The sequence below is a fragment of the Balaenoptera ricei genome, chromosome 3 (assembly GCF_028023285.1).
Source record: "Balaenoptera ricei isolate mBalRic1 chromosome 3, mBalRic1.hap2, whole genome shotgun sequence".
Lineage (NCBI taxonomy): Eukaryota > Metazoa > Chordata > Mammalia > Artiodactyla > Balaenopteridae > Balaenoptera > Balaenoptera ricei.
In genome coordinates this window covers 53,050,206-53,075,364 of record NC_082641.1, presented here as the reverse complement: position 1 = coordinate 53,075,364, position 25,159 = coordinate 53,050,206, and the positions used below count along the sequence as shown (strand labels likewise).

At 35.1% G+C, this 25,159-nt stretch overlaps 1 protein-coding gene across 3 annotated transcripts in view; it reads right to left on the bottom strand.

Moving 5' to 3' along the window:
* The window catches only part of SREK1 (splicing regulatory glutamic acid and lysine rich protein 1), a 54,035-nt gene that overhangs the window by 24,043 nt on the left and 4,833 nt on the right, over positions 1 to 25,159 (bottom strand). The window contains exons 2-7 of one of the 3 annotated variants that reach the window (XM_059916500.1): positions 21,924 to 22,057; positions 16,058 to 16,173; positions 5,906 to 6,070; positions 5,583 to 5,761; positions 4,249 to 4,379; positions 3,252 to 3,366 (exon numbers count right to left, since the gene is read on the bottom strand). In XM_059916500.1, the coding sequence (XP_059772483.1) occupies positions 3,252 to 3,366; positions 4,249 to 4,379; positions 5,583 to 5,761; positions 5,906 to 6,070; positions 16,058 to 16,173; positions 21,924 to 22,057 (840 nt within the window). Of the gene's footprint in view, positions 1 to 3,251; positions 3,367 to 4,248; positions 4,380 to 5,582; positions 5,762 to 5,905; positions 6,071 to 16,057; positions 16,174 to 16,459; positions 17,615 to 21,923; positions 22,058 to 25,159 lie in introns of those variants that run through there. The other 2 variants (XM_059916502.1, XM_059916501.1) reach the window with 2 other exon arrangements.

Genomic DNA, 25,159 nt, shown 5'->3' with positions numbered 1-25,159 from the left:
GCCTACAAGTTTTCTATTAGGAAAGCTAAAAGCTTCAAGTCAAGAGCAAATCTAATCCAACCAAAGATAAAGATTTGAGCTATCATTAGCAGCTGTCATTTTAACATGATGTACAAAACTGCATTTATAAGTTAAATTGTAAATAAAGGGCAACTTACCATTATGTTGCATCAAAGTTCCTTTGTAAATCAGTTGTTTCCCATTAAAATACTATAAAATGTCTTATAGTTCCTATGCTGGTCTGTAAAGGTTACTTAACTTTAAAATATAATAGAGTACTACCCACCTTTTCTAACACTGTCCCTATGAAAAAAACACATAAAAATTTGGACAGAGTGGAAACACATCTTCCCAGTTCCAGCCAAGGTCATAGTAACAAATAACTATTTCCTCCCTCCTACAGAAAGAAGAAGGAACAGGGAAAGTCAGGGGAAAGTTCTAGAAGTATCAGAACACTAAGAAGGTAGAAGAAGGTGGGGCTTCAAGAACAAGGGCTCCTGCAACCCATACTCCTGCTAGGTCTAGTGGGTCAGAGCCAGAGCTGAGGGTATCCAATCCCACTAGAAGGGGAGGGGGAACCGAGAAATGCTTGCCATCCCCTACGTAGGGTGGAGAGGGGGAGGGAGTTCCACAAGTCAAATGTTTTGGGGTGAGGAATTTCTTTTCTTTTCAACAAAACTCATCCTCTTTTTTATTTCTTTATGACCTTAGTAAAGGCTTCTTGTGTTTATATACACCATGTATAAAAACAGTTTATGCTGACAAAAAAGATATACAGGCATACCTCAGAGTTATTGTGGGTTTGGTTCCAGACCACCACAACAAAGGGAATATCACAATAAAGCGAGTCAGGAATTTTTTGGCTTCCCAGTGCATATACAATTTATATTTACTCTATACTGTAGTGTATTAAGTGTGCAACAGCATTATGTCTTAAAAAAAAAAACAATGTATATACCTTAATTAAAAATACTTTATTGCTAAAAAATGCTAATCGTCATCTGACAATGCAGTGCTACCACAAACTTTCAATTTGTTAAAAAACCACAATATCAAAAAAAAAAAAAAAACCACAATAAAGCAGAGTAAAATAAAACAAGGTGTGCCTGTGTGTATGTGCGTGTTTGGGTGTGCGCACCAGCCAAGAACAATTAACTTCTAATGCTACATAATTAGACAGACCTCCATGAAATCACTCCCATGAATAAGAATAATTAACAAATTTCATTTTAGACAGAATAACCCATCCTCCACTAACCCTTGGAAAGGGAAAATATCCCAATATACTGAAAACGATAAGAGTAAAAACCTTAGTTAAATTATTTGTCCCAACAGAGAAAGCTTCACAGAAATTATCAAGGAAAAAATGATATTAATAATCAAATTTTGCTTTTTTTCCAGCCTTAGAAAACCACTAAGGTATTAGACTTGGAGCATGGCTCTTATAACACAAAGTAAGATTTAAGTCATTGCTCTTTTTCTTCCTCAGGAAAGTTATTACTCTTCAGCTCAATTCTGTATTTTCTTGATCTCCTTTACCTTCACCACCCTGCTGACCTATAGAAATATCCATAATCTAGTACCACTGATTCTATACCACTTTCCTTCTCCAATTCTGGCTTTGCTACACTGTCTTATTCCTTGTACACGAAAACAACTTCCTTCTCTTGGACATGAATTTGCCTTACTGTAAGGCCTTGGATAGAGACAGAGATTAAAACCATATTCCAAAAGGAATTCTGCAAGCTAATAGTAGAGAAGTATACACCAGTAGAGAGCTGAAAGTATAGTTTGCTAGAGTCTAATTAAGAATATCTGCAACTAGGGATTATCATACTAAGTGAAGTCAGTCAGAAAGAGAAGACAAATACCATATGATATCACATGTGGAATCTAAAATATGATACAAATGAACCTATCTATGAAACAAAAATAATATCAGGGACATAGAGAATAGACTGCTGGTTGCCAAGGGGGAGGGGGATGGGAGAGGGGAGACGTGAGAGTTTGGGATTAGCAGATGCAAACTGGTATACACAGAATGGATAAACAACAAGGTCCTACTGTATAGCACAGAGAACTACATTCAGTATCCTGTGATAAACCATAATGGAAAAGAATATGAAAAAGAACATATATGTATGTATAACTGAGTCACTCTGCTATACAACATTGTAATTCAAGTATACTTCAATAAAAAATAAATTTAAAAAAAGAATATCATATTTTCCTATCTCATTGCCTCAATCTCCTTGATTAGCACAGAAAAGCAAGACTAAACTGAGCTTGCTGGTGAGGTTCAACATAGAGCATACTGGTTCCTTTTTTCCCTCCCCTCAAATCCTCCTCCTTCTCTAATACTCCCAACAAACATGCACACTCGCATGCACACACACTTTTCTCTGCCTCTTCTCTTTAGAGAGTATGCGTATGTATGCACATGTAACATGCAATTAGGATCCACTGCATACGTGTTCACATTTCAGTAACAGCCCCCTCCACATCTTAAAGAAGACAATAAAACTTATTTTAAACATGACTCTTAGGTTACTTCCCATCAAGATGGTGTTGCAAGTTTATATCTTGAGATCCCCTTTGCACCAAACACAAAAGATTTTAAAAGAACTTCAAAATGACAAAGCCATGCTCAAAAATAAGATAAACAGAACAGAAGTAGAGCTTAAGCACAATACAACAGCTGCAATTAAAGCTGCAAGTTACTCCTATGTTTCAGGTCCCAAAGTGGGTGGAAGAGGCTCTTATCACCAAGAGTACAAAGACTTAAAGTACCCCATTTGACACACAGTATTGGAGAAAGGTAACTACTTGAAATCAAGATCTCGGGTGGTGCTCCCCAGACCTTGAGGGAAGTGGGGGAAGAAAAAAACAAAAAAGCTGCAACAACTTCAGCAATATTTTCAGCATCAGATGTTCCCTTTTCCCAGTATGAAGAATGAAAAATTTCTGCCAGTTCTGTATAAAGACTAGTTTACTCTTAGAAAAATCAGGAATAGAACATCTTAAGATAGAAAACCAACTTCTAAAACTAAAAATTAGTTGAAATTATATATTAATTAGATAAAACTTCTTTCTTTAGCATTACAATTAAAGCAATATCTAATGGTAACCATACTCCCTGGTGAACACCAGTGAAATTTCTACACTCTGATACTTGGACAAAAACTCAGAAAATCTTCACCACTGTAAATACAAAACCGAAAAAATTTAAATATGACAGTAGAAATTCTCACCTGTGTTTTGACTGTGATCTTTTCCTTCTAGAACGGGATTTTGAGCTAGACCTGGATTTTGAACGAGTGTGGGAACGAGATCGACCGCCTTTTCTTTCATTGTTCTTTCCAGACTCTGGGAGGAAAAAACCACTTTGCAGTGTAAGCTCAGAACAATTAAAGATCCCAGTTAATAATCAGGCACAAGTGGAATGTACCACATATAGTGCAAGGGGCCTACTCTCTGTACATCCTCCTCCTGTGCAATTATCCTTCAGAAACATCCAAGAAAGTCATTGCATAAACTCGTTGAGTGCAGCCACCCTGCAGCAGTACATATAAACCAGATGATTATAAACAGCTGTTCGTAGTATTTTGTTGCTGCCATAATGTACGATTATAACATGTCTGTAATTCCTATGACAGTGATTTTAAATCCTTTTTCCATTTATTTTCCTAGAATTGAAGCTTAAATTCTGAGTGCTAATTTAGAAAATTTGCTCAAATGTAAAAAACCATCTAGACATTTTTAGGTTGGATTTCTAATTTTAGTTAGCAACACAAAAGTTTGAAAGGGTGTTCCTTTACCATGCTAAAATAGACTCTGTATTTTTCCTAACTCATGGGCTCTCTTTTCTATTTTTAAAATTAAAACTTTGAAGGAAAAGTGAATCTGCTTAATCATAACATGTAAAATACATTTATTCTTGTCTTTAGCCTCACAATAATATTTACACTTTGCTTTAAGCAAATCAGTTCTGCGTACTGATTTTGCTATTAAAATATAAAGAACTGATTAACTCAAGCTAATGTACCTCAATTCAGTATCACGGAAAAAGATATTTGTGCTAAATAGTTCTTCAACCTTTAACACTAGTTAAGTCACTTACTCTTTCTTGAGTTTCAGTCTTCTTGTTTGTAAAATGAAGGGACTGAACAGATAATTTCTAAAATTCCTTCCAGTTCTAAGATTCTATGATCTTCAACTATGACCTGTGTAACAATGCTATGGCCTTACCTGGTTCGATAGCTGCTGAGATAAAGGACTGAGCCTCTCGCACTCGCTTCATTACTTCTTCTAACTCCTTAGCTGCAGCCTGAGGTGTCATCTCAGGGGGTTTTACTATTGCATTGTTGGAGTGATTTATTCTAAATTAAAAATATTAGCATATCACAAATACACACCATATTTTACAAAACATGAAACAACTAATTGTTCATAAGATACACATATTCACAAATCTGAGGACATCTCAAAAGCACATTTAGAATAATATATAGCTAAATACAGAATAACCAAAACCAACCTCAAAACCATGATTTATCTCATTCCCATCTGCCACATCTCTTGCTAACAAAGGCAAAAAGCAAGGGAAAAAAAAGAAAAACTGAACCCTAGCTAACTTCTTTAACAACCTAAATAGACTAGGACAACAGCTTTTCCTCACAGCTTAGAGTTATAATAAATTAAAATGGTAACACCAATATTAAAATGAATCACCTCTATTCTTAGATTATAAAATTTTGTTGATCACCTCTGCACCCTGGGAGGATGAAAGGGAACCTATATATCATGTGCACTATTTTAATCGACCCTGGACCATGGCCTAGTCATACAGCTTCAAATATGGGAGGAATCTGATAAAACTCTTCCTTTATGGGTAACAGTGGTTTCTCTAATGTACATAAATGAATTTGGTGTGTCTCACTTTACCATGGTGAAAAGATAGCATTCACGAAGAACAGTTTCTTATCCCTTAATAGCAGACTCCTGATCAAACTGTATAATTAAGGCAATTATCTACAGAATTCAGATAAAATTGGTGCCTCAATAATGTGCATGAAATAGAACTTCTGGTCTTGAGTACCTGAAAGGCTACATCAATTTTTCATTTTGCAAACAAGGATGTGAGCAAACCTTAAAATGTATACTTTAAAACATTTCTGGGTACCTTCTTCCTGAAATTTTGGATTTACCAAAATTCTTATTACTATATTACTGTAAGTTCTACCCATATGTTAAACTGCCCATTAGTCTAGTGTAATAATGCAAAACCAACGTAACTTGTTAAAGCTTATGGAAAAAGACCTACAATCAATATGTATGGTATAAAAATAATGTTAACTTTAAATTAGACCTTATGAAATAGAAAATAAGATGTCTTCAAATGCAACTTTAATTTAAAGGCTAAAATGGTAAATATCTCATGTGTTTCATTTATACTTAACACAAAGTCTTCCTTTCCACAAATTGCCAATTACTATTAAAAAGAAAAAAAAAAAACCTTCATTACATCAAAACCACAAAATTTTTTCAAAATCATTAAAATTTCTTTGTTTAGTGTTTCTTACTTCAGTGGCCTGTCTCCAAACATAACTCCATTAAAAGCAAGGGCCCTTGGTACAGAATTTTGGTCTGCAAATTCCACAAAAGCAAACCGAGTTGGCTGAGTCTCATCACCTGCCATCCGCACAAACTTCACTTCTCCAACTTGTTTAAAAAATTCAAGTAGCTGATCAGCTGTTGTTGTCTGAAGAAACAAAGTAACACTTTAATAAAGTATATTCTTCTTTAAAAAAAATCAGGTAAATACTACTTTATCAGTTGATACGATTTTTAAGAAAGGGAAAGGAACAAGAGGTCCCACCACTCAATTTCTTCTTATATTAGTTACCTGGGAATTCAAATTGCCAACATAGACTGTTCTCCTAATTTCATCAATTTTGGAAGGATCCACATTTCCCATAAGTGGTGGCTGTGGTATCTCTCCAAGTGCTGCAATATTGGGGTCTAGTGCTGCTGCTGGTATAGCTCCCAAACTGCTAAGGGAAACACCCAGCTATAAAAAAATTAAAAAAAAAAACAGAGCAGATATTTTCTATTAGTGTCAAAAATTACCATTCTCTAATCTTGAAGAATATTGATCAACTCAGTAAGAATGGGAAGAGACTAGGGACTCCTAATTTAAGCCAGGTATATATCTGAATTATTCAGAGTAAGGTCACAGTAGTTTTCAATGTAATTCGAAATACAACATATTTCTTAACTATCTGGGTATTTTAATTATTTCTAAACTTGACACAAAAAAACAAACAGTCCATTCTCATTATTTGTAGTACTTATGCCCAATAAAGTCTGCCATGAAGACTGAATTATTAAATACTGAAATCACTGCTCCTAGGGAAAAAACACAGGGCTAGGTTCCTATGAGCCTCTGGTCATAACACTTTCATCAAGTGATAAATATATGACCTTGTTTTATGTGTGTTTCTGTTTAAAAATACCTTAGTATATACTATTGATTCATTAACATTAAACTCATGACCAGCAGCATGATCAACTCATGCCTGAATGAACCTTATCTTACATAAGAATTTTCTCTGTAAGGTACATCACAGGCTTCCAACACTTAGGAACACTAGACAGTACTTTAGCACTATGCTGGGGGCCAATTTAAAGAGCAAAACCACCAACATAAAGCACAAAAATGCAAAAAACATGACACTCGACATGCCCCACACAAAGAAGTTATTTACACCATGAGAGCTGAAATACGGCAGAGTGTTGCTCTGTTTGAACTCATCTGGGAATGAACATATCAAGCAACTCAATTTTTTCATCATTCTATTTGTGTTGATGAATAACCACAAAAGCACCGCAAGTACTGATTTTGAGGTTTCAAATAAATTTTAGCTAGTATGTGAATTCACAAATACAGAATTCACAAATAATGAGAATCAACTGTACCTCGGGCATTCAACAACACTGTGAATTCCTAATACTTAACAATAATCAAAGCACCTAATTTTTGCTAGGTTATTAACTCAATTCTCAGAGCAGCTCTAAGAGATAGATATTACTATTACACCAATTTCACAGATCAAGACAAAGTCTTACAGAAAATAATTTTCCCAAAGATACTCAGCTAACAAGTGGTAAAACCAGGGTACCACCATGCACAGACTAAAATTAAAACAGGGACAAAGTTTACCTAAGAAAAGAAACCTAAAATATTAAACCCTTACTTATACTATGGTAGGAAAAAGATAAAAACCTTTGATCTTTCATTAACATTACTAAAATCAGTTTTTAGTTCAAGCATTAAGAAACACATTTTTAATGTGAATTTAAACTTGAAAAGATAGATCTCAGAATTTGAAAATGAAAAATTTTGCAGAATTCACAAGACTTTTCAAGGAAAAAAAAAGAAACTACAACTTTCATTTCCACTTTTGCAATTTAAGTCAAATAAGTTAACTGACTATATACTCTTATACTGTTGCAAAACTACTAAAACTTAACAAATGTTAAGTAATAACACTTCCTAAAGGTGAAAATACTAGTTTATGAAATGAGTATCACTTATGCTTATCAGAGCAACCCACGTGTGATCTTTTCAAAACATGTCAAATCAAGTTTTACCCCCACTTAAAACCCTTTAGAATAAAATTCAAACTTCCTTCTGTGGCCTAAATAGCCCTACATCATCAGTGCCCTATCTATCCCTCCAATCTCAAAACACCTACTACCCTGCCGCCCCCCCCACCCCGCCACCCTGCCTTCACAACCATTCTGCACCTGGAACACACACGTTTTTCTCACTTTAGGGTTTCTCACTTGGCATTCCTTCTGCCCTAGAAAGCTCTTCCCCTAGCGTCTGCTGGCTGAATCCTTCAACCGCCAGGTCAATCACCCTCTCCAGGAGGCTTCCCCTCACCTTATGTAGAGCCTCATTTACTCTCTACTACACCACTCTTTTTTTCCTTCATAGTATTTATTACAATCTGTGGTATCTTGCTACTAACAGATCTTACATTTTTTGCTGTCACCATTTCAAGTTATCATAATGTTGTAGAAAATACCTTAGGTCAAAACAGGTGAATGATCTAGCCTCTCTCCACGTGTTGCGTCTAATCACACTCCTTTTTCCCCTACCATGTCTTTGATAGTCTAACATTCACAGATGATTGAGGGTCATACCTTAAATTTTTTTTCTACTGTGCAAGAGAATTACTATATACAATTAAGCTAAATCACAAATATGAGTCTTATTATTTGTCAGTTTTGCATGGATTTAAAACAGGCCTTTCCAGGTATTCCCAGCTGTCAATCCCTTTGACCTACAAATTTCTCCACTGGGACATACAATTATGGATCTCTAATGGGCCTTTCCAAATCATCTAATCCAACTCCTTTGATTCTCAAACTTAAAGATCATTCAGTCCTGTTTTTAGAAACTTTTCCTGTCTCTCTCTCTCTCTTCTTTGCACTATACCATTCTTCGACACTTGCGTCATTTAACATGGTAATCACCAATCACATATGGCTATTTGAATTTTAATTAAACTACAGTGCCTCAGTCACACTAGTCACATTCCAAGTGCTCAAGAGCCACAGCTGCTAGAGGCTTCTATACTAGACAGCAGAGATACAGACATCTCCGTCGTAGCACAAAGTTCTACCGGATGTGGCTGCACTGCAACAATACAACTACCCTGCTTTAGATGAGCCTATTTTCTAGCCCGGGTCTAAAGGACCTAAATACTTAACTTGCCCTTTCAGTCTTTGAGGAGATAAAGATGACCTGACTCCCGATATAAAACTTGTGCCTTCTGACGTAGAAACCTTGGCCTCCCTGGAGATGTGATTTTTAAAAAGAAAGAAACCTTATGAAAGGTTTCACTCTTATGAAACTGTAAACCCCTTTAATGTCTGGAAAAGAAATGTTCTAGGCAGAAGATAAATAAGTACAACAGCCCTAAGACAGAAATATGTTTGGCATATCCAAAAATCAACAAAGCCAATAAGACTGAAATAGAGGGGAGCCAGGAAAACAAGTAGGAAAAAAAAGGTTAGAGAGGTAGCTAGGAGCCAAATCACGGGCCACCTTTCCCCTGTTTTCTACCTAAAATTATTCTTCATGAATTAAGTTTTATAAAAATACATATCCACAGCTGAATTAAAAGGAATCATTTCCCCTCACAGCAACAAATTAAATAATAAAAACTTTACATTCTTGATAAATTAAACCTAAAAATTTTCAAGATAGCAAGACAATATTTTCTGAGGAGGGGGAAAAAAAGATGATGATCCAGGAATCTTAAAATATACCAAAACATACCCAAAATAAAATTTTTAGAAAGCCCAATTCAAATGATCAGACGTTACATTAAATAAAAAGCATTTATGGATCAGGACCTTCCAGATGGCGGAGGAGTAAGCCCTGGAGATCACCTTCCTACCCACAAATACATCAAAAAACAACTCCTACAGAACACCTACTGAACGCTGGCAGAAGACCTCACACTTCCCAAAAGACAAGAGACTCCGCACATACCAGGCCGTGTGTCTGACAGGGTCTTGGTGCTCTGGCCAGGTATCAGGCCTTAGCCTCTGAGATGGGAGAGCCGAACTCAGGACACTGGACCGCCAGACACCTCCCGGCCCCATGTAACATCAATCGGCGAGAGCTCTCCCAGAGATCTCTGTCTCAACGCTAAGACTCAGTTCCACTCAACTACCAGCAAACTCCAGTTCTGGACATCCTATGCAAAACAACTAGCAAGAGAGGAACACAACCCCACCCATTAGCAGAGAGGCTGCCTAAAATCATAAGTTCACAGACACCCCAAAACACACCACCGGACACAGTCCTGCCCACCAGAAAGACAAGATCCAGCCTCGTCCACCAGAACCCAGACACCACTCCCCTCCACCAGGAAGCCTACACAACCCACTGAACCAACCTTACCCACTGGGGGCAGACACCAAAAACAACAGGAACTACAAACCTGCAGCCTGCAAAAAGGAGACCCCCAAACACAGTAAGTTAAGCAAAATGAGAAGACAGAGAAATACACAGCAGATGAAGGAGCAAGATAAAAACCCACCAGACCAAAAATGAAGAAGAAATAGGCAGTCTACCTGAAAAAGAATTCAGAGTAATGATAGTAAAGATGATCCAAAATCTTGGAAATAGAATGGAGAAAATACAAGAAACGTTTAAAAAGAACCTACAACAAACAAACAATGATGAACAACACAATACATGAAATTAAAAATTCTCTAGAACGAATCAACAGAAGAATAACTGAGGCAGAAGAACAGATAAGTGACCTGGAGGATAAAATAGTGGAAATAACTACCGCACAGCAGAATAAAGAAAAAAGAATGAAAAGAATTGAGGACAGTCTCAGAGACCTCTGGGACACCATTAAACACACCAATATTCGAATTATAGGGGTCCCAGAAGAAGAAGAGAAAAAGAAAGGGACTGAGAAAATATTTGAAGGGATTATAGTCAAAAACTTCCCTAATATGGGAAAGGAAAGAGTCAACCAAGTCCAGGAAGCGCAGAGAGTCCCATACAGGAAAATCCAAGGAGAAACAGGTCAAGACACATATTAATCAAACTATCAAAAATTAAATACAAAGAAAAAATATTAAAAGTAGCAAGGGAAAATCAACAATTAACATACAAAGGAATCCCCATAAGGTTAACAGCTGATCTTTTAGCAGAGACTCTGCTAGCCAGAAGGGAGTGGCAGGACATATTTAAAGTGATGAAAGGGAAAAACCTACAACCAAGATTACTCTACCAACAAGGATCTCATTCAGATTTGATGGAGAAATTAAAACCTTTACAGACAAGCAAAAGCTACGAGAATTCAGCACCACCAAACCAGCTTTACAACAAATGCTAAAGGAATTTCTCTAGGCAGGAAACACAAGAGAAGGAAAAGACCTACAATAAAAAACCCAAAACAATTAAGAAAATGGTAACAGGAACATACATATTGATAATTACCTTGAATGTAAAACGGATTAAATGCTCCAACCAAACAACACAGACTGGCTGAATGGGTACAAAAACAAGACCCGTATACATGCTGTCTACAAGAGACCCACTTCAGACCTAGGGACACATACAGACTGAAATTGAGGGGATGGAAAAAGATATTCCATGCAAATGGAAATCAAAAGAAAGCTGGAGTAGCAATTCTCATATCACACAAAAGAGACTTTAAAATAAAGACTATTACAAGCAACAAAGAAGGACACTACATAATGATCAAGGGATCAATCCAAGAAGAAGATATAACAATTGTTAATATTTATGCACCCAACATAGGAGCACCTCAAAACATAAGGAAAATGCTAACAGCCATAAAAGGGGAAATCGACAGTAACACAATCATAGTAGGGGACTTCAACACCCCACTTTCACCAATGGATAGATCATCCAAAATGAAAATAAATAAGGAAACACAAGCTTTAAATGACACATTAAACAAGATGGACTTAATTGATATTTATAGGACATTCCATCCAAAAACAACAGAATACACTTTCTTCTCAAGTGCTCATGGAACATTCTCCAGGATAGATCATATCTTGGGTCACAAATCAAGCCTTGGCAAATTTAAGGAAATTGAAATCATATCAAGTATCTTTACCGACCACAATGCTATGAGACTAGAGATTAATTACAGGAAAAAAAAACTGTAAAAACTGCAAACACATGGAGCTTAAACAATACACTACTAAATAACCAAGAGATCACTGAAGAAATCAAAGAGGAAATTTTAAAAACCTAGAAACAAATGACAATGAAAACACGACAGCCCAAAACCTATGGGATGTAGCAAAAGCAGTTCTAAGAGGGAAGTTAATAGCAATACAATCCTACCTCAAAAAACAAGAAAAATCTCAAATAAACAACTTAACCTTACACCTAAAGCAATCAGAGAAAGAAGAACAGAAAAAAACCCAAAGTTAGCAGAAGGAAAGAAATCATAAAGATCAGATCAGAAATAAATGAAAAAGAAAAGAAGGAAACAATAGCAAATATCAATAAAACTAAAAGATGGTTCTTTGAGAAGATAAACAAAATTGATAAACCATTAGCAAGACTCATCAAGAAAAAAAGGGAGAAGACTCAAATCAACAGAATTAGAAATGAAAAACGAGAAATAACAACTGACACTGCAGAAACACAAAGGATCATGAGAGATTACTACAAGCAGCTATATGCCAATAAAATGGACAACCTGGAAGAAATGGACAGATTCTTAGAAAAACACAACCTTCCAAGACTGAACCAGGAAGAAATAGAAAATATAAACAGACCAATCACAAGCACTGAAATTGAGACTGTGATTAAAAATCTTCCAACAAACAAAAGCCCAGGATCAGATGGCTTCACAGGCGAATTCTATCAAATATTTAGAGAAGCGCCAACACCTATCCTTCTCAAACTCTTCCAAAACATAGCAGAGGGAAGAACACTCCCAAACTCATTCTACGAGGCCACCATCACCCTGATACCAAAACCAGACTAAGATGTCACAAAAAAAGAAAAATACAGGCCCACATCACTGATGAACATAGATGCAAAAATCCTGAACAAAATACTAGCAAACAGAATCCAACAGCACATTAAAAGGATCATATACCGTGATCAGGTGGGGTTTATACCAGGAATGCAAGGATTCTTCAACATACGCAAATCAATCAACGTGATACACCATATTAACAAACTGAAGGATAAAAACTATATGATCATCTCAATAGGTGCAGAAAAAGCTTTCAACATAATTCAACACCCATTTATGATAAAAACCCTCCAGAAAGTAGGCATAGAGGGAACTTACCTCAATATAATAAAGGCCATGTATGACAAACCCACAGCCAACATCGTTCTCAATGGTGAAAAACTGAAACCATTTCCACTAAGATCAGGAAAGAGACAAGGTTGCCCACTCTAACCACTGTTATTCAACATAATTTTGGAAGTTTTAGCCACAGCAATCAGAGAAGAAAAAGAAACAAAAGGAATCCAAATCGGAAAAGAAGAAGTAAAACTGTCACAGTTTGCAGATGGCATGATACTATACATAGAGAATCCTAAAGATGCTACGAGAAAACTACTAGAGCTAATCAATGAATTTGGTAAAGTAGCAGGATACAAAATTAATGCACAGAAATCTCTTGCATTCCTATACACTAATGATGAAAAATCTGAAACAGAAATTAAGGAAACACTCCCATTTACCACTGCAACAAAAAGAATAAAATACCTAGGAATAAACCTACCTAAGGAGACAAAAGACCTGAATGCAGAAAACTGTAAGACACTGATGAAAGAAATTAAAGATAATACAAATAGATGGAGAGATATACCATGTTCTTGGATTTGAAGAATCAACATTGTGGAAATGACTATACTACCCAAAGCAACCTACAGATTCAATGCAATCCCTATCAAACTACCCATGGCATTTTTCACAGAACTAGAACAAAAAATTTCACAATTTGTATGGAAACACAAAAGACCCCGAATAGCCAAAGCAACCCTGAGAAAGAAAAACGGAGCTGGAGGAATCAGGCTCCCGGACTTCAGGCTACACTACAAAGCTACAGTAATCAAGACAGTATAGTACTGGCACAAAAACAGAAATATAGATCAATGGAACAGGACAGAAAGCCCAGAGGTAAACCCACACACATATGGTCACCTTATCTTTCATAAAGGAGGCAAGGATATACAATGAAGAAAAGACAGGCTCTTCAATAAGTGGTGCTGGGAAAACTGGACAGCTACATGTAAAAGAATGAAATTAGAACACTCCCTAACACCATACACAAAAATTAACTCAAAATGGATTGAAAACCTAAATGTAAGGCCAGTCACTATAGAACTCTTAGAGGAAAACACAGGCAGAACACTCTATGACATAAATCACAGCAAGATCCTTTTTGACCCACCTCCTAGAGAAATGGAAATAAAAACAAAAATAAACAAATGGGACCTAATGAAACTTAAAAGCTTTGGCACAGCAAAGGAAACCATAAACAAGACCAAAAGACAACCCTCAGAATGGGAGAAAATATTTGCAAATGAAGCAACTGACAAAGGATTAATCTCCAAAATATACAAGCAGCTCATGCAGCTCAATATCAAAAAAACAAACAACCCAAACCAAAAATGGGCAGAAGACCTCAATAGACATTTCTCCAAAGAAGATATACAGATTGCCAACAAACACATGAAAGGATGCTCTACATCACTAATCATTAGAGAAATGCAAATCAAAACTAAAATGAGGTATCACCCCACAGCAGTTAGAATGACCATCGTCAAAAAATCTACAGACAATAAATGCTGGAGAGGGTGTGGAGAAAAGGGAACCCTCTTGCACTGTTGGTGGGAATGTAAATTGATACAGCCACTATGGAGAACAGTATGGAGGTTCCTTAAAAAACTAAAAACAGAACTACCATACGACCCAGCAATCCTACTACTGGGTATATACTCTGAGAAAACCATAATTCAAAAAGTCATGTACCACAATGTTCACTGCAGCACTATTTACAATAGCCAGGACATGGAAGTAACCTAAGTGTCCATCGACAGATGAATGGATAAAGAACATGCAGCACATATATACAATGGAATATTACTCAGCCATAAAAAGAAACGAAATTGAGTTATTTGTAGTGAGGTGGATGGACCTAGAGTCTGTCATACAGAGTGAAGTAAATCAGAAACCTAAAAACAAATACCATATACTAACACATATATATGGAATCTAAAAAGAAAAAATGGTTCTGTAGAACCTAGGGGCAGGACAGGAATAAAGACGCAGACGTAGATAATGGACTTGAGGACACGGGGAGGGGGAAGGGTAAGCTAGGACGAAGTGAGAGAGTGGCATTGACATATATACACTACCAAATGTAAAACAGATAGCTAGTGGGAAGCAGATGCATAGCACAGGGAGATCAGCTCTGTGCTTTGTGACCACCTAGAAGGGTGGGATAGGGAGGGTGGGAGGGAGACGCAAGAGGGAGGGGATATGGGGATATATGTATGCATATAGCTGATTCAGCAGAAACTAACACAACTTTGTTATACGGCAGAAACTAACACAACATTGTAAAGCAATTATACTCCAATAAAGATGTTAAAATAAAATAAAAAATAAATAAAAAATGAAATGCATTTTCCTCCCATGGATCACAATACAGGTCTCCAGCAGAACAGTGCCGTGTGAAAATCCTAAAATTTTGCACTTCCAAGTTTCAAAAACCACTTTTATAACTTGGATAAACTATAATCATAAAGTTTACTGGTTCACTCCCTAATAACCCAGTACCACAAAGTAAAACACAGCTTTCAATTAAGGTGAGTTCTGTATTTGTCCTGGGTTTATTTTTGAAGAAAAATGACTCTTATTTAAAATAAATGACCAGAATCTTTTATATATACCAAGAACCCAGTAACAGCAAATCTTTTTTTGACACCACTTGGAAATCACAAATGAGACAGTAAATTACTATTTAATTCTGCTAATGAAAAATATTTTTGCCATGTTTTTACCATGTTACATTTTCTCAGTATCAGACAAATGCTTCTCTGAGATATTTTTCCCATTACCAACGGTGTAAATTATTTCATATTTTTCAATTGGATTTAGTCCTCCTGAACTGGGAAATATAGTTACCTAGATTCTCCAATTTCCTATGCTATCTAAAATGCTGAATTTCAATAACTGATTTTCTAAGGAATAGTATATTTCAGTTCTCAAATTTAAATGAATCCCCAATTACTTCATAAGCAATTCCAAAAGGCAGTTCAAGTCAGTAACATGGGGAAAAAATTAAGCAGACATTTCAAATCCTCTCCATTTAAAAACACAAATACTTAAAATAGAAATAGCTTTCTAAGCTCTTAAAAAAAAACCAAAAACTTTCTAAGCTCTTTATTCAACCAATTACACAGTTAAATGATCACTCCCTTTAGAAGAGGGTGTATCATACTTACTGTAGTTAAGGGATTTGGAGTCGGTATGGGAAGCAAGCCTGCACCAGGCATCAGACTTGTCATGGTTGGAGCAGGAGCCAATAGAGAGAGAGCTTTGGCTTCCTCTGGGATTTTACCTGCAGAGGCAAGTTCCAAACATTACAGAAAGCAGAAACACCACACAAACTTTACACTATGATTTTACAATTACCCTTGCACTTAAAAAATAATAATAATAAATGAATCTATCTATCAGATCTGTATAAAGAAATAAATAAGAACTTAAGTCTTTCCTTTTACCCTGCTCTACTAGGAAAAATAAAAGTGAGCAAAACTTCAAAGACTAACAATCTCATTAATGGAATATTATTTTAAAAATTGAATAATGTAGACAATTATTTAACACTTTGAGCTATGGGTCACCTGTACTGGAAACTTAATGTTCATGAACCAAACGATATCAAGCATGGACGCTTTCCCAGGACGGTGTTTTCGCGGTGATCGAAAGTTGTGTTACACATGACAACCGTTCGTGTTGGCTGCATCACTAATAGCACACAGAACATCAGATACAGAAAAGAAGAACATTTTTTAAAGTTTAATCCCCAGAAATGGCAAATAACCAAATTAGTCAAAAAAAAGAAAAAGAAAAAAACAAATATGTGCGAATTGAAATCTGTTCCTGAGTGTCCCTATCCTGTTAATTGAAACTACCTACTTGTGATGCAAACAATTTTGATAACCTTCCAAAAGATCCCATTTAATTTCAGGCAGACAGAAAAAAACAAAAGCCTACCACATGTAATCAGCTTCAATTGGAAAGGAAGCCTACACCCATTCAGTTAATAAGGCATCTCACCAACAATGTCAGAGATGACTAAAAGAATCCAGTTCCAAAGAATATGCCTTGGGAAACTGCTAACATTTTTGAAAATGACTAACAAAAAAAAGTTCCCTATTCTCAGGAAACTTCTTAAATTACTGACTTTTAGAACCGATTTATATATACTTATCTGAAGAGGGGTGGTTAATGCCTAAATGTCTTGCTTATAAGCGTCTTAAGTGCCTAATAATAACAACAACAATAACATTAAAATAATCCTAGACACTAAGAAAAAGAAATCCCTATGACTAAAAAACTGAAAATTTACTCTGAATTAAGTCTATCAATTTGCCAAATTTAATTACTGAGTTCTAATCAATTAAGTTTGATAAGGACTGCGACTTTCACACATTTTTTCTGGTCCTTTCTCTCAACCTTCCCAAAAAGAAAATTTCTAAAAAGTTGACTATGTATAGCAATTTCAGAACTACTCATAATTATGTGGTATCTGGCTACACGTTTCCATTATGAATTCTTCAAAAGTAATTTAAAGTACAAAGTCACGCCAAATTGAAAATAGCATATGGAGTAAATTTTCAAAAAAGCACCATGCGGGGTTTCAGTGGTAAAAATTCTACTTAACACAACCACATGTGTAGGGATAAATCTCTAAAAAAATTATCTGAATATATTTCTAAACATGGATGGAATTCAAGACGAATTTTAAAACTTGCTTTAAGTAGTGGTTACACCTTATTTATAGAAATACAAAAATTACATTTTATTAGCTTTAGCAAATGCCTACTTATTTCCAAGCTTGCAACATCTAAGTCTATATTACCTTAATTTACTAATTTCAAAAACAAAGTCATTTTATTATTTCAGTAAATTCTGCATAAGCACAGATTTTAACATGCATAAAGATTAAAAGGCGGGAAGGCCTTACTGAAGACATCAAATAACAATAATTTATTTTGTATTTATTAGTTATTAGCATTAAGACATTTATCTGTATACTCACATATACTATTTACATCACTATCAGACCTGCTTTATCTGTTAAAAATAAGTATTTTTTTTTAATATTTGTAAAACCTGTACACATCTTGATAAGTCAACTGAGGTCCTAAGGTACAAACCCTATGCTTCACTACCCTAATTTATGCACCTAAAAAACAAATAAAGAGTTCCAATCTAGTAATGTCCCCAATTTAATATTACCTGTCCATTAAATAAGCAAAACTATCCACATGAAAGACCACACAAACAAAATGGGTATTCAATACAGGCCAAAAGTTGATTACTTAACATAATAAAGTCATTCAATGTTGGCTTAAAAATAGTATCAGGAGGTTGTCTGCCTCTCACTGTCTCTCACAGTATAATAAAATATTATAAGTATTAAGTCTAACTAAAAGCACAATATTTTTTACTTATTACCATTAAAGATACTTTAAGAAAAAAGTTCCATTGCTTAATTTCCAAGATAGAATTCTACCAAATATACCCTCCAAATACTATCAGAGTATATAAAAGTATAAAACAAATAAGCATTTAGCATTTTTCCCAAACTGTACTCATCAAAGACAACTGAGAGAAAAAACAATGTCTCTCACTCATCCTAATCTCAGAATCCATTTAGAAACTAGTAATCTCTGAACATTTTCCAACAAAAAAATGCAAGCAAAAAAATACACACACAAGTGTTAAGTATTCAACAGTTTCTCAAATATCCATTCCCCACGTAGGCAATTAAAAGTGTTTCCAAATCAAAGAAATGCTATTTTCTATAATAAATATCATAAAAGTGAAAAATCTCTTCTTGTCCTCTACCCCCAGAATGTTATAAGAAATTTACTTATTTTCCTTGATGATTTTGTATGCCTAAAATTCTAAGGGAGGAGGACGAAAATTAGAAGCTATCAGTTGGTCTTCATGAGAGATGCAGACTTGGGAGAAAACTGCAAAAATGTTACACTGAGATCAAAACGTGTTCCTAAGAATCTCATCAGTGTTTTAGTGTTTTGGGAACAAAATGTACCTGATCAGTTTATAAACACCAATTAAGACTAGCATTGAGCTTCACAAAACCATATCCTAATTTATTGTGAAAATTTATTTTATGTTAAGGATGAGCTCTACTAATCATCTCCCAATATAATTTGCAATGCAATGTTATGAACCCTTAATGGAATACCATTTACAAAGAACTGGAAAACCAGCTCACAAGTTAAAGTGAAAGAGATTTAACAAAACAAAAACAAAAACAAAAACAAAAAAAAAGGGACAAAATAAAGAAAAAGAAATGAAATTAAAGTAAAACAATAAAAAACAGAGACAGGGCGTCCATCTTCTGCGGTTCAGACTCCGATCTCATTTCCCCAATGAAGGTTTCACTTGACGGCAGGTTTAGTGGCATGGCAAACAATGCCTAACTCAGGCAAGTGTAACAGGTCTGCCTTGGCCAGTCTAGTCATCTAATAATGCACAAATATCACATAGAGAAAACATACAAAACCAAATTAATAGTCAAAATCCATCTACCAGAAAATGTGGACATAAACTTATGACTGATGATTAGGCTGACACCCTTATTATGTTTGACCTTATCTTTTTCTAAGGGTTAACATTTATAAAAAGAAATCTGAGATGCACGCAACAACAAAAAGAGGTCATATTTGGACGAGTATAATGAAAGTATATTTTATTTTGAAGTGACATGTTTCATTAATAGCTAATGCTTAATATGTAAGAAACTATTACACATCAAACATTACTTAAACGGCTTAGGATCTCACAGTACTACTGTCTGCATTAAAAAAAAAAAAACAGCACATTGAAAGAAACTGAAAAAAACTTCTTACAATATTTTTCTATGGTTTTCTCACTTCTTTCATAATGCTGTTTCTATAACATCCAGGAAAGAATACAATCAGTGAAGTAAACAGAAGACTGCTTACAGCACAGCACCACAGCACATCTCCTCTTACAGAACTTACTCCACTGGAATTCTTTCCTTTGATTTATTTCAAATTCACTTTGCTATCTTTTTTAACACAATAATATATTATTACTTTGCTTGCAGTGCATAATCAGATCTTTTAACAGCTCACTGTGACATTCTTCAGGTTCTATAAATTCATTTCTGTTGTATTTAGTTTAATGAAAAATGTGTATCTGAATGTTTTTCCAATACAAATTATTTTATAGGTTAGTGTTCTAAAATACTTACAACTAAACTGGAATAAAAATATGCTTGAATTTTCATGTTCAAAAATAGTGAAATTTTGTCTCAGTTTGTTAATACTAAAAATATTCAAAAGCCATTATAATAAATGTGCATTTATTTATTTCTATCAAGTAAAACAAACAAACAAAAAGGAACCTCTACATGCCCATAATCTTGAACATTTATGACAAACCATGGTCACTTCTCAATATATGAAAAATTTTATGGGAATATAGCAAGGTTCCAACAGAGCCACACTAATAAAATTTTTCCTTCCAGTTCAAAAATAAGCTAAAATCACACAAGATACTGTGCTGCTGGTGGCATAATTTTTTGATACAATTAACACTCCCATTTAGTAAACCTTCTACCTGATTTATTTTTTCCCATGCAGTTTACTTGGTATGAAATTGGTATGAACTTGGTATACAGAACTAAATCATTACCAGCTCTTTTCTCACCTTGTTCTCCAATCCTGGGGTCACTGTCCCCTTACAGATTAGTAGATAAAGATAGATTTAGCAAATAATTAACTTTAATTCATTTTTTATTTATTCTACTATATTCATTATTATTTATTTTATTCTCCCTACCGCACTCTAACCCCCAGACATGGGAAAAATACTTTCAAATTTATCTGAAAAAACCCAGAATGTCCTATTCTGGGACATCAAAAATAACAGAGTAATACTCACTGTATCTGACTAATGTTTTTGACATCCCAGAACAGACATCCTGAAATATGCATAAAATCTTGAAAGTGTAGCAAACTGTTTATTATACAGTATTTTAATGTGAGCCTGGTTTCTAAAAAAAGTTTTAAAACATGACATATGAAAGCTCCTTAAATTGTTTCAGGTAAAATTTTTATGTTGTAAAACAGTTACCACCAGCCACCAGTGAAAATATATTTTAAAGACATTTAAATTATAATAACCCAATTCTAAAATTCATGTACACATGTCATAGTCAGTGCTCTGAATAAAAGTTAATTACACACCAGAACTGTCAAATTCAGCACAGCCTAGTATAATGAATGTGAATGGCTCTGCAAATAGAAGTTACTAAAAAAATAGGCATTAATAATAATTAGCTCTTAAAGCAGGTTATGTCATAAAATTTAACACATTACTATAAGGCCTTTGGCCTTGTTTCCACCTTCAACAACTATTTCCTCGATGGAGGCTTTGGAAAATTGCTTTCCATGATTTTTCTTCAATTAATCACCACCACCACCACCCCACCCCTCCCTCCCCCAAAAAAAAACCCCAGTAAAATTAAAAAGTAAATTCTAGTTGCACAGCAAATTACACTGAATGTAAAATAATGGTCTCAGTAACAATTAAGGTAAATTACCTTAAGAAGATGCTTTAAACCTTAAATTATGAATATTCTTCTAAAACATAATTACTACCTAACCCCCGTTTTGCGAAATACGTACACTGTTTTTATTTATGTAATATCATTAATAGGTATACACAGGGGCAAATGCTTACTTATTTACACATTTTAAATAATGTCCTCTACCAATTTAATATTTTCCTTTCAAAAAGCTTTCTTTACAATTTGCAAACTGAACACAGAAAGTCAAAGCAAACCAAAGAAGCCAAGTAATTTATAAATTTTTAAATGTTTAGCTATAAAATCTCAAACATACATAAGTAATAAATTAACCATTTTAATATATTTTATTATTACGTAAAATCCTTTCCACCTCCAAATTTCATTCTTACACATACACACCATATCTACTTGCCAATTTCTAGGAAAGCCAGTGGTAGTAACAGACAGGACAGAGATTAAAATAACTGAAAAAAAACATGTGAGATACTAACCTTCTGCACAAGGAACAACTATCAGAGCTCTGTCAATAAAAACCGTGTTAGTTAGATGCTGGGCCACGCCAACACTTGATGGATCACGAAACTTAACATAACATACTTTGGAAGAAAAAGCAAGAGGTGCGTTGCTGCAAGATAAAAACAAAAACAATTGGACTAATTAACATTTGGTTGGTTTTGTCGTTTTCATTTAAAATTTCTTACTTAGATCTTTACATAATCTTACAATTAAGACAGGAATTTTTGTTGCTAAGGATCCTTAAGACATGAAATAGCAGAACTTAGTCTTTTAATGGTGATTTGCTGCAACGACTGAAGGCAAATCTAGGCAGGCCTATAGCCTTATTTGTTAAAAACCTGAAATTTAAATTAATGCCTTCTTAATCTGAGTGAAATGTGAAAATAGCTGACTTAACCCAAGGATGTTCAATCAGTGCATCATCATCAACAGGCAAAATCCCGTTTCATAAAAAAGCCCCAATCCTCAACACTTCAAATTTTCTAACTACTTCCAACCCTCCCTAATGTGATTCCTGGCATTTAAATCACTAAAAACTTCACAACAGTCTTAGAAACAATCAGATAACCTGGAATTAAAATTAAGGTCTTTTGCATATACTGGACTACTTCAGGCTAGGCAGCATTGTGATTTTCCAGACAAAAAATTTTACAAACAAAATTTTACATATTTTATATGCAAAAGAGCAAAGACTCTTATAAATCCTACTAGATTTAATCTAGGCAGGACTATAGGAAAAAGAAGCCAGACACAGCACAAATGAAAGCAATTTTTCCACCATATGAATCCATCGTGTTAGATTCCAAAATACACTATCCTCATAAAGGATCATTTTGTCAACCTGCCCATAATTATGTTCAATTAAAGTCTGTAATTGTCTTTAGCAAGTAAAAAAAGACACTAAATATACAGCTAATGTTTAACATAAATGTACAATCCTTTAAAATATTAAATTTTTCACACTAAAAAAAGATCATTTGAAAAATACTAAATATGCATTGTGCAGCAACAATAATTTACTTTAGTTTACAAAACAGGTCAAGGAAGTTCACCATAATCCTAGACCTAGTAAATGGCAAAGATGAGATTTAAAGTCTAATCATCTAATTCCAAATCTCATGTAACCTTAATTATTCAATTAATCAAGAATTTTAAAGCCACTTTAATGTACTATTTAATTTGTAATTCCATAAATATTCATTTTTTTAAATTAAAAAATTACATACAGCAACAAATCCAGCTTGCTAACGGCTAAATATACTTATGATATTAACCAGACACTAAGATAATAAAACATATTTGCATTTAGAACTTGAAACTATATATATTATTATTAACATAACTAGTCAGGCTAATTAAAGTAGCAAAAATAAAAGTAAAACTCTACCTCCTTCTCACCCAACCCAACTCAATTCTTTCCTGCCTAAGGCCATCCGATTCAGGCTTCAAGCCAGCCCTCTCCAACAACGTCCCCCTACTCAACATGTAAGTCAAGCACTTGTACTTGCCATGAGGTAAACACATCTGCATCCAGACTTAACTCACCTATACATTACCAAGTCACCAATTTAGGCCTCTCCAGAGCTCTAGATTCCCAGATCCAGGTGCCTGCTGGCATACTGCACGTTGATCGTCACAGGACCCACCCCTTAACTTATTCTTAAATTCATTACCCTCCTTCTGCACCAATCCTGCCCTTTGTCCTAATTTCATACCTCAGTTAAAGATACTACCACATTATCTAAGTCAGAAATCTGGAAGTCGTTAATGTGACCATCATTAGTACCGTTCACCAAGTATTTCCAAATCTCCTTCTGGCTACATAATAAAATTCTATTTCTTTTTTCCTTGAAGTTAGGTGTGGCCGTGCAATTTGCTTTGGCCAATTAAATATGGGCATAATTGACATGTGTTCCTATTCAGTAGCCTTAAGGGCCACTGCTTGGTTCTTTTTCTCTGCCACAGTGACCAGCAACACCAAAGAGATGGGTGGCTGATATATCAGCTTCATCCCAGAATGAGTGACTACAACGAGTAGAGTCCCCACCCCCACCACTTTAGTATAAGAAATAATCTTGTTTTTATCAAACTACTGAGATTTGTGGGTTGTTTCCATCCGTGACCCTTCCTTCTTTTTCATCCTATTGGTCTTTAAATCCTATGAAGACTACCTCCCAAATATTTGTCACATTAATTCTTTCCACACTCTCAGTATCAATGCCTTCATCCAGGTCCATATCATTTCTCACCTGGATTACTACAATGGCTCCTAGCTAATCACACTGCCTCCAATCTCTACTCCTCCTTATTAACAATCTTCCACAAAAGCTGTTAGAGTAATCTTTCTAAACCCTGAATCTCTTCATGTCATGCAACTGCTTAAATTTCCTCAGAGACACCCTTCTCTTTTTGCTTCATCATTTAAAAAATCCAGGCATAAAAATACTTGTGGTTCCCAGAACACATCCTGAACCATCTGGGCCATCTTTGTATCTTTGTACATGTTGTTTCATTTGGCTATGATGTGCTCTCTTACTCCCTTTTTGAACAGTAATTCCACTTTTCTTCAAGGCTCAAGTTTCCAAGTCTTCTGGAAAGCCATTTTAAAATATCAAAGTGACTAGGTACCCCCTCCTGTATGTGCTACCAATACATCCTATATACTTTCAGCAGTTTCCTTACGTGAAAACCCTCAACAGATCTTGCAAGCTTTCAGACACAACTGATCAGCTACATGACACAAGGGCTTATTTCACTGGCTAACCTGAAACCTGTAATTTGGGTGGCCTGACCAAATGAACTTGAAAGTCACTTAGAGTAAGGGCTTGGGCCAGATGCCACATGAGTACAGAACAGGCCTGAAAAGAAATTGAGCAGATACACAGAAACAAACTGAGCTGACAATAAAGCCTGACAGGAAGAGGCAGACAGTCGCCTTGGATGCTGATACCCTTCTGGTTCCCAGTCCCAGTTCCCATGAGGCCTAGTCTTTATTCTTCTACTCAGGGAAATCTCTTCTTTTTAATAATGTCTCTTCTTGAGCTAGATTAGGTAACACTGTTTCTGTCCTTTGCAACCAAAAAAAAAAAAAAAAAATCTATGATTACACCTAAAGCCCTAGCAATTTCAACAAGAATACTCTCTTTTAGCACTTGAAGAACCTGACAAGCCACCACTGAAACTGTATTTCCTAAATTGACAGATCCTTTTG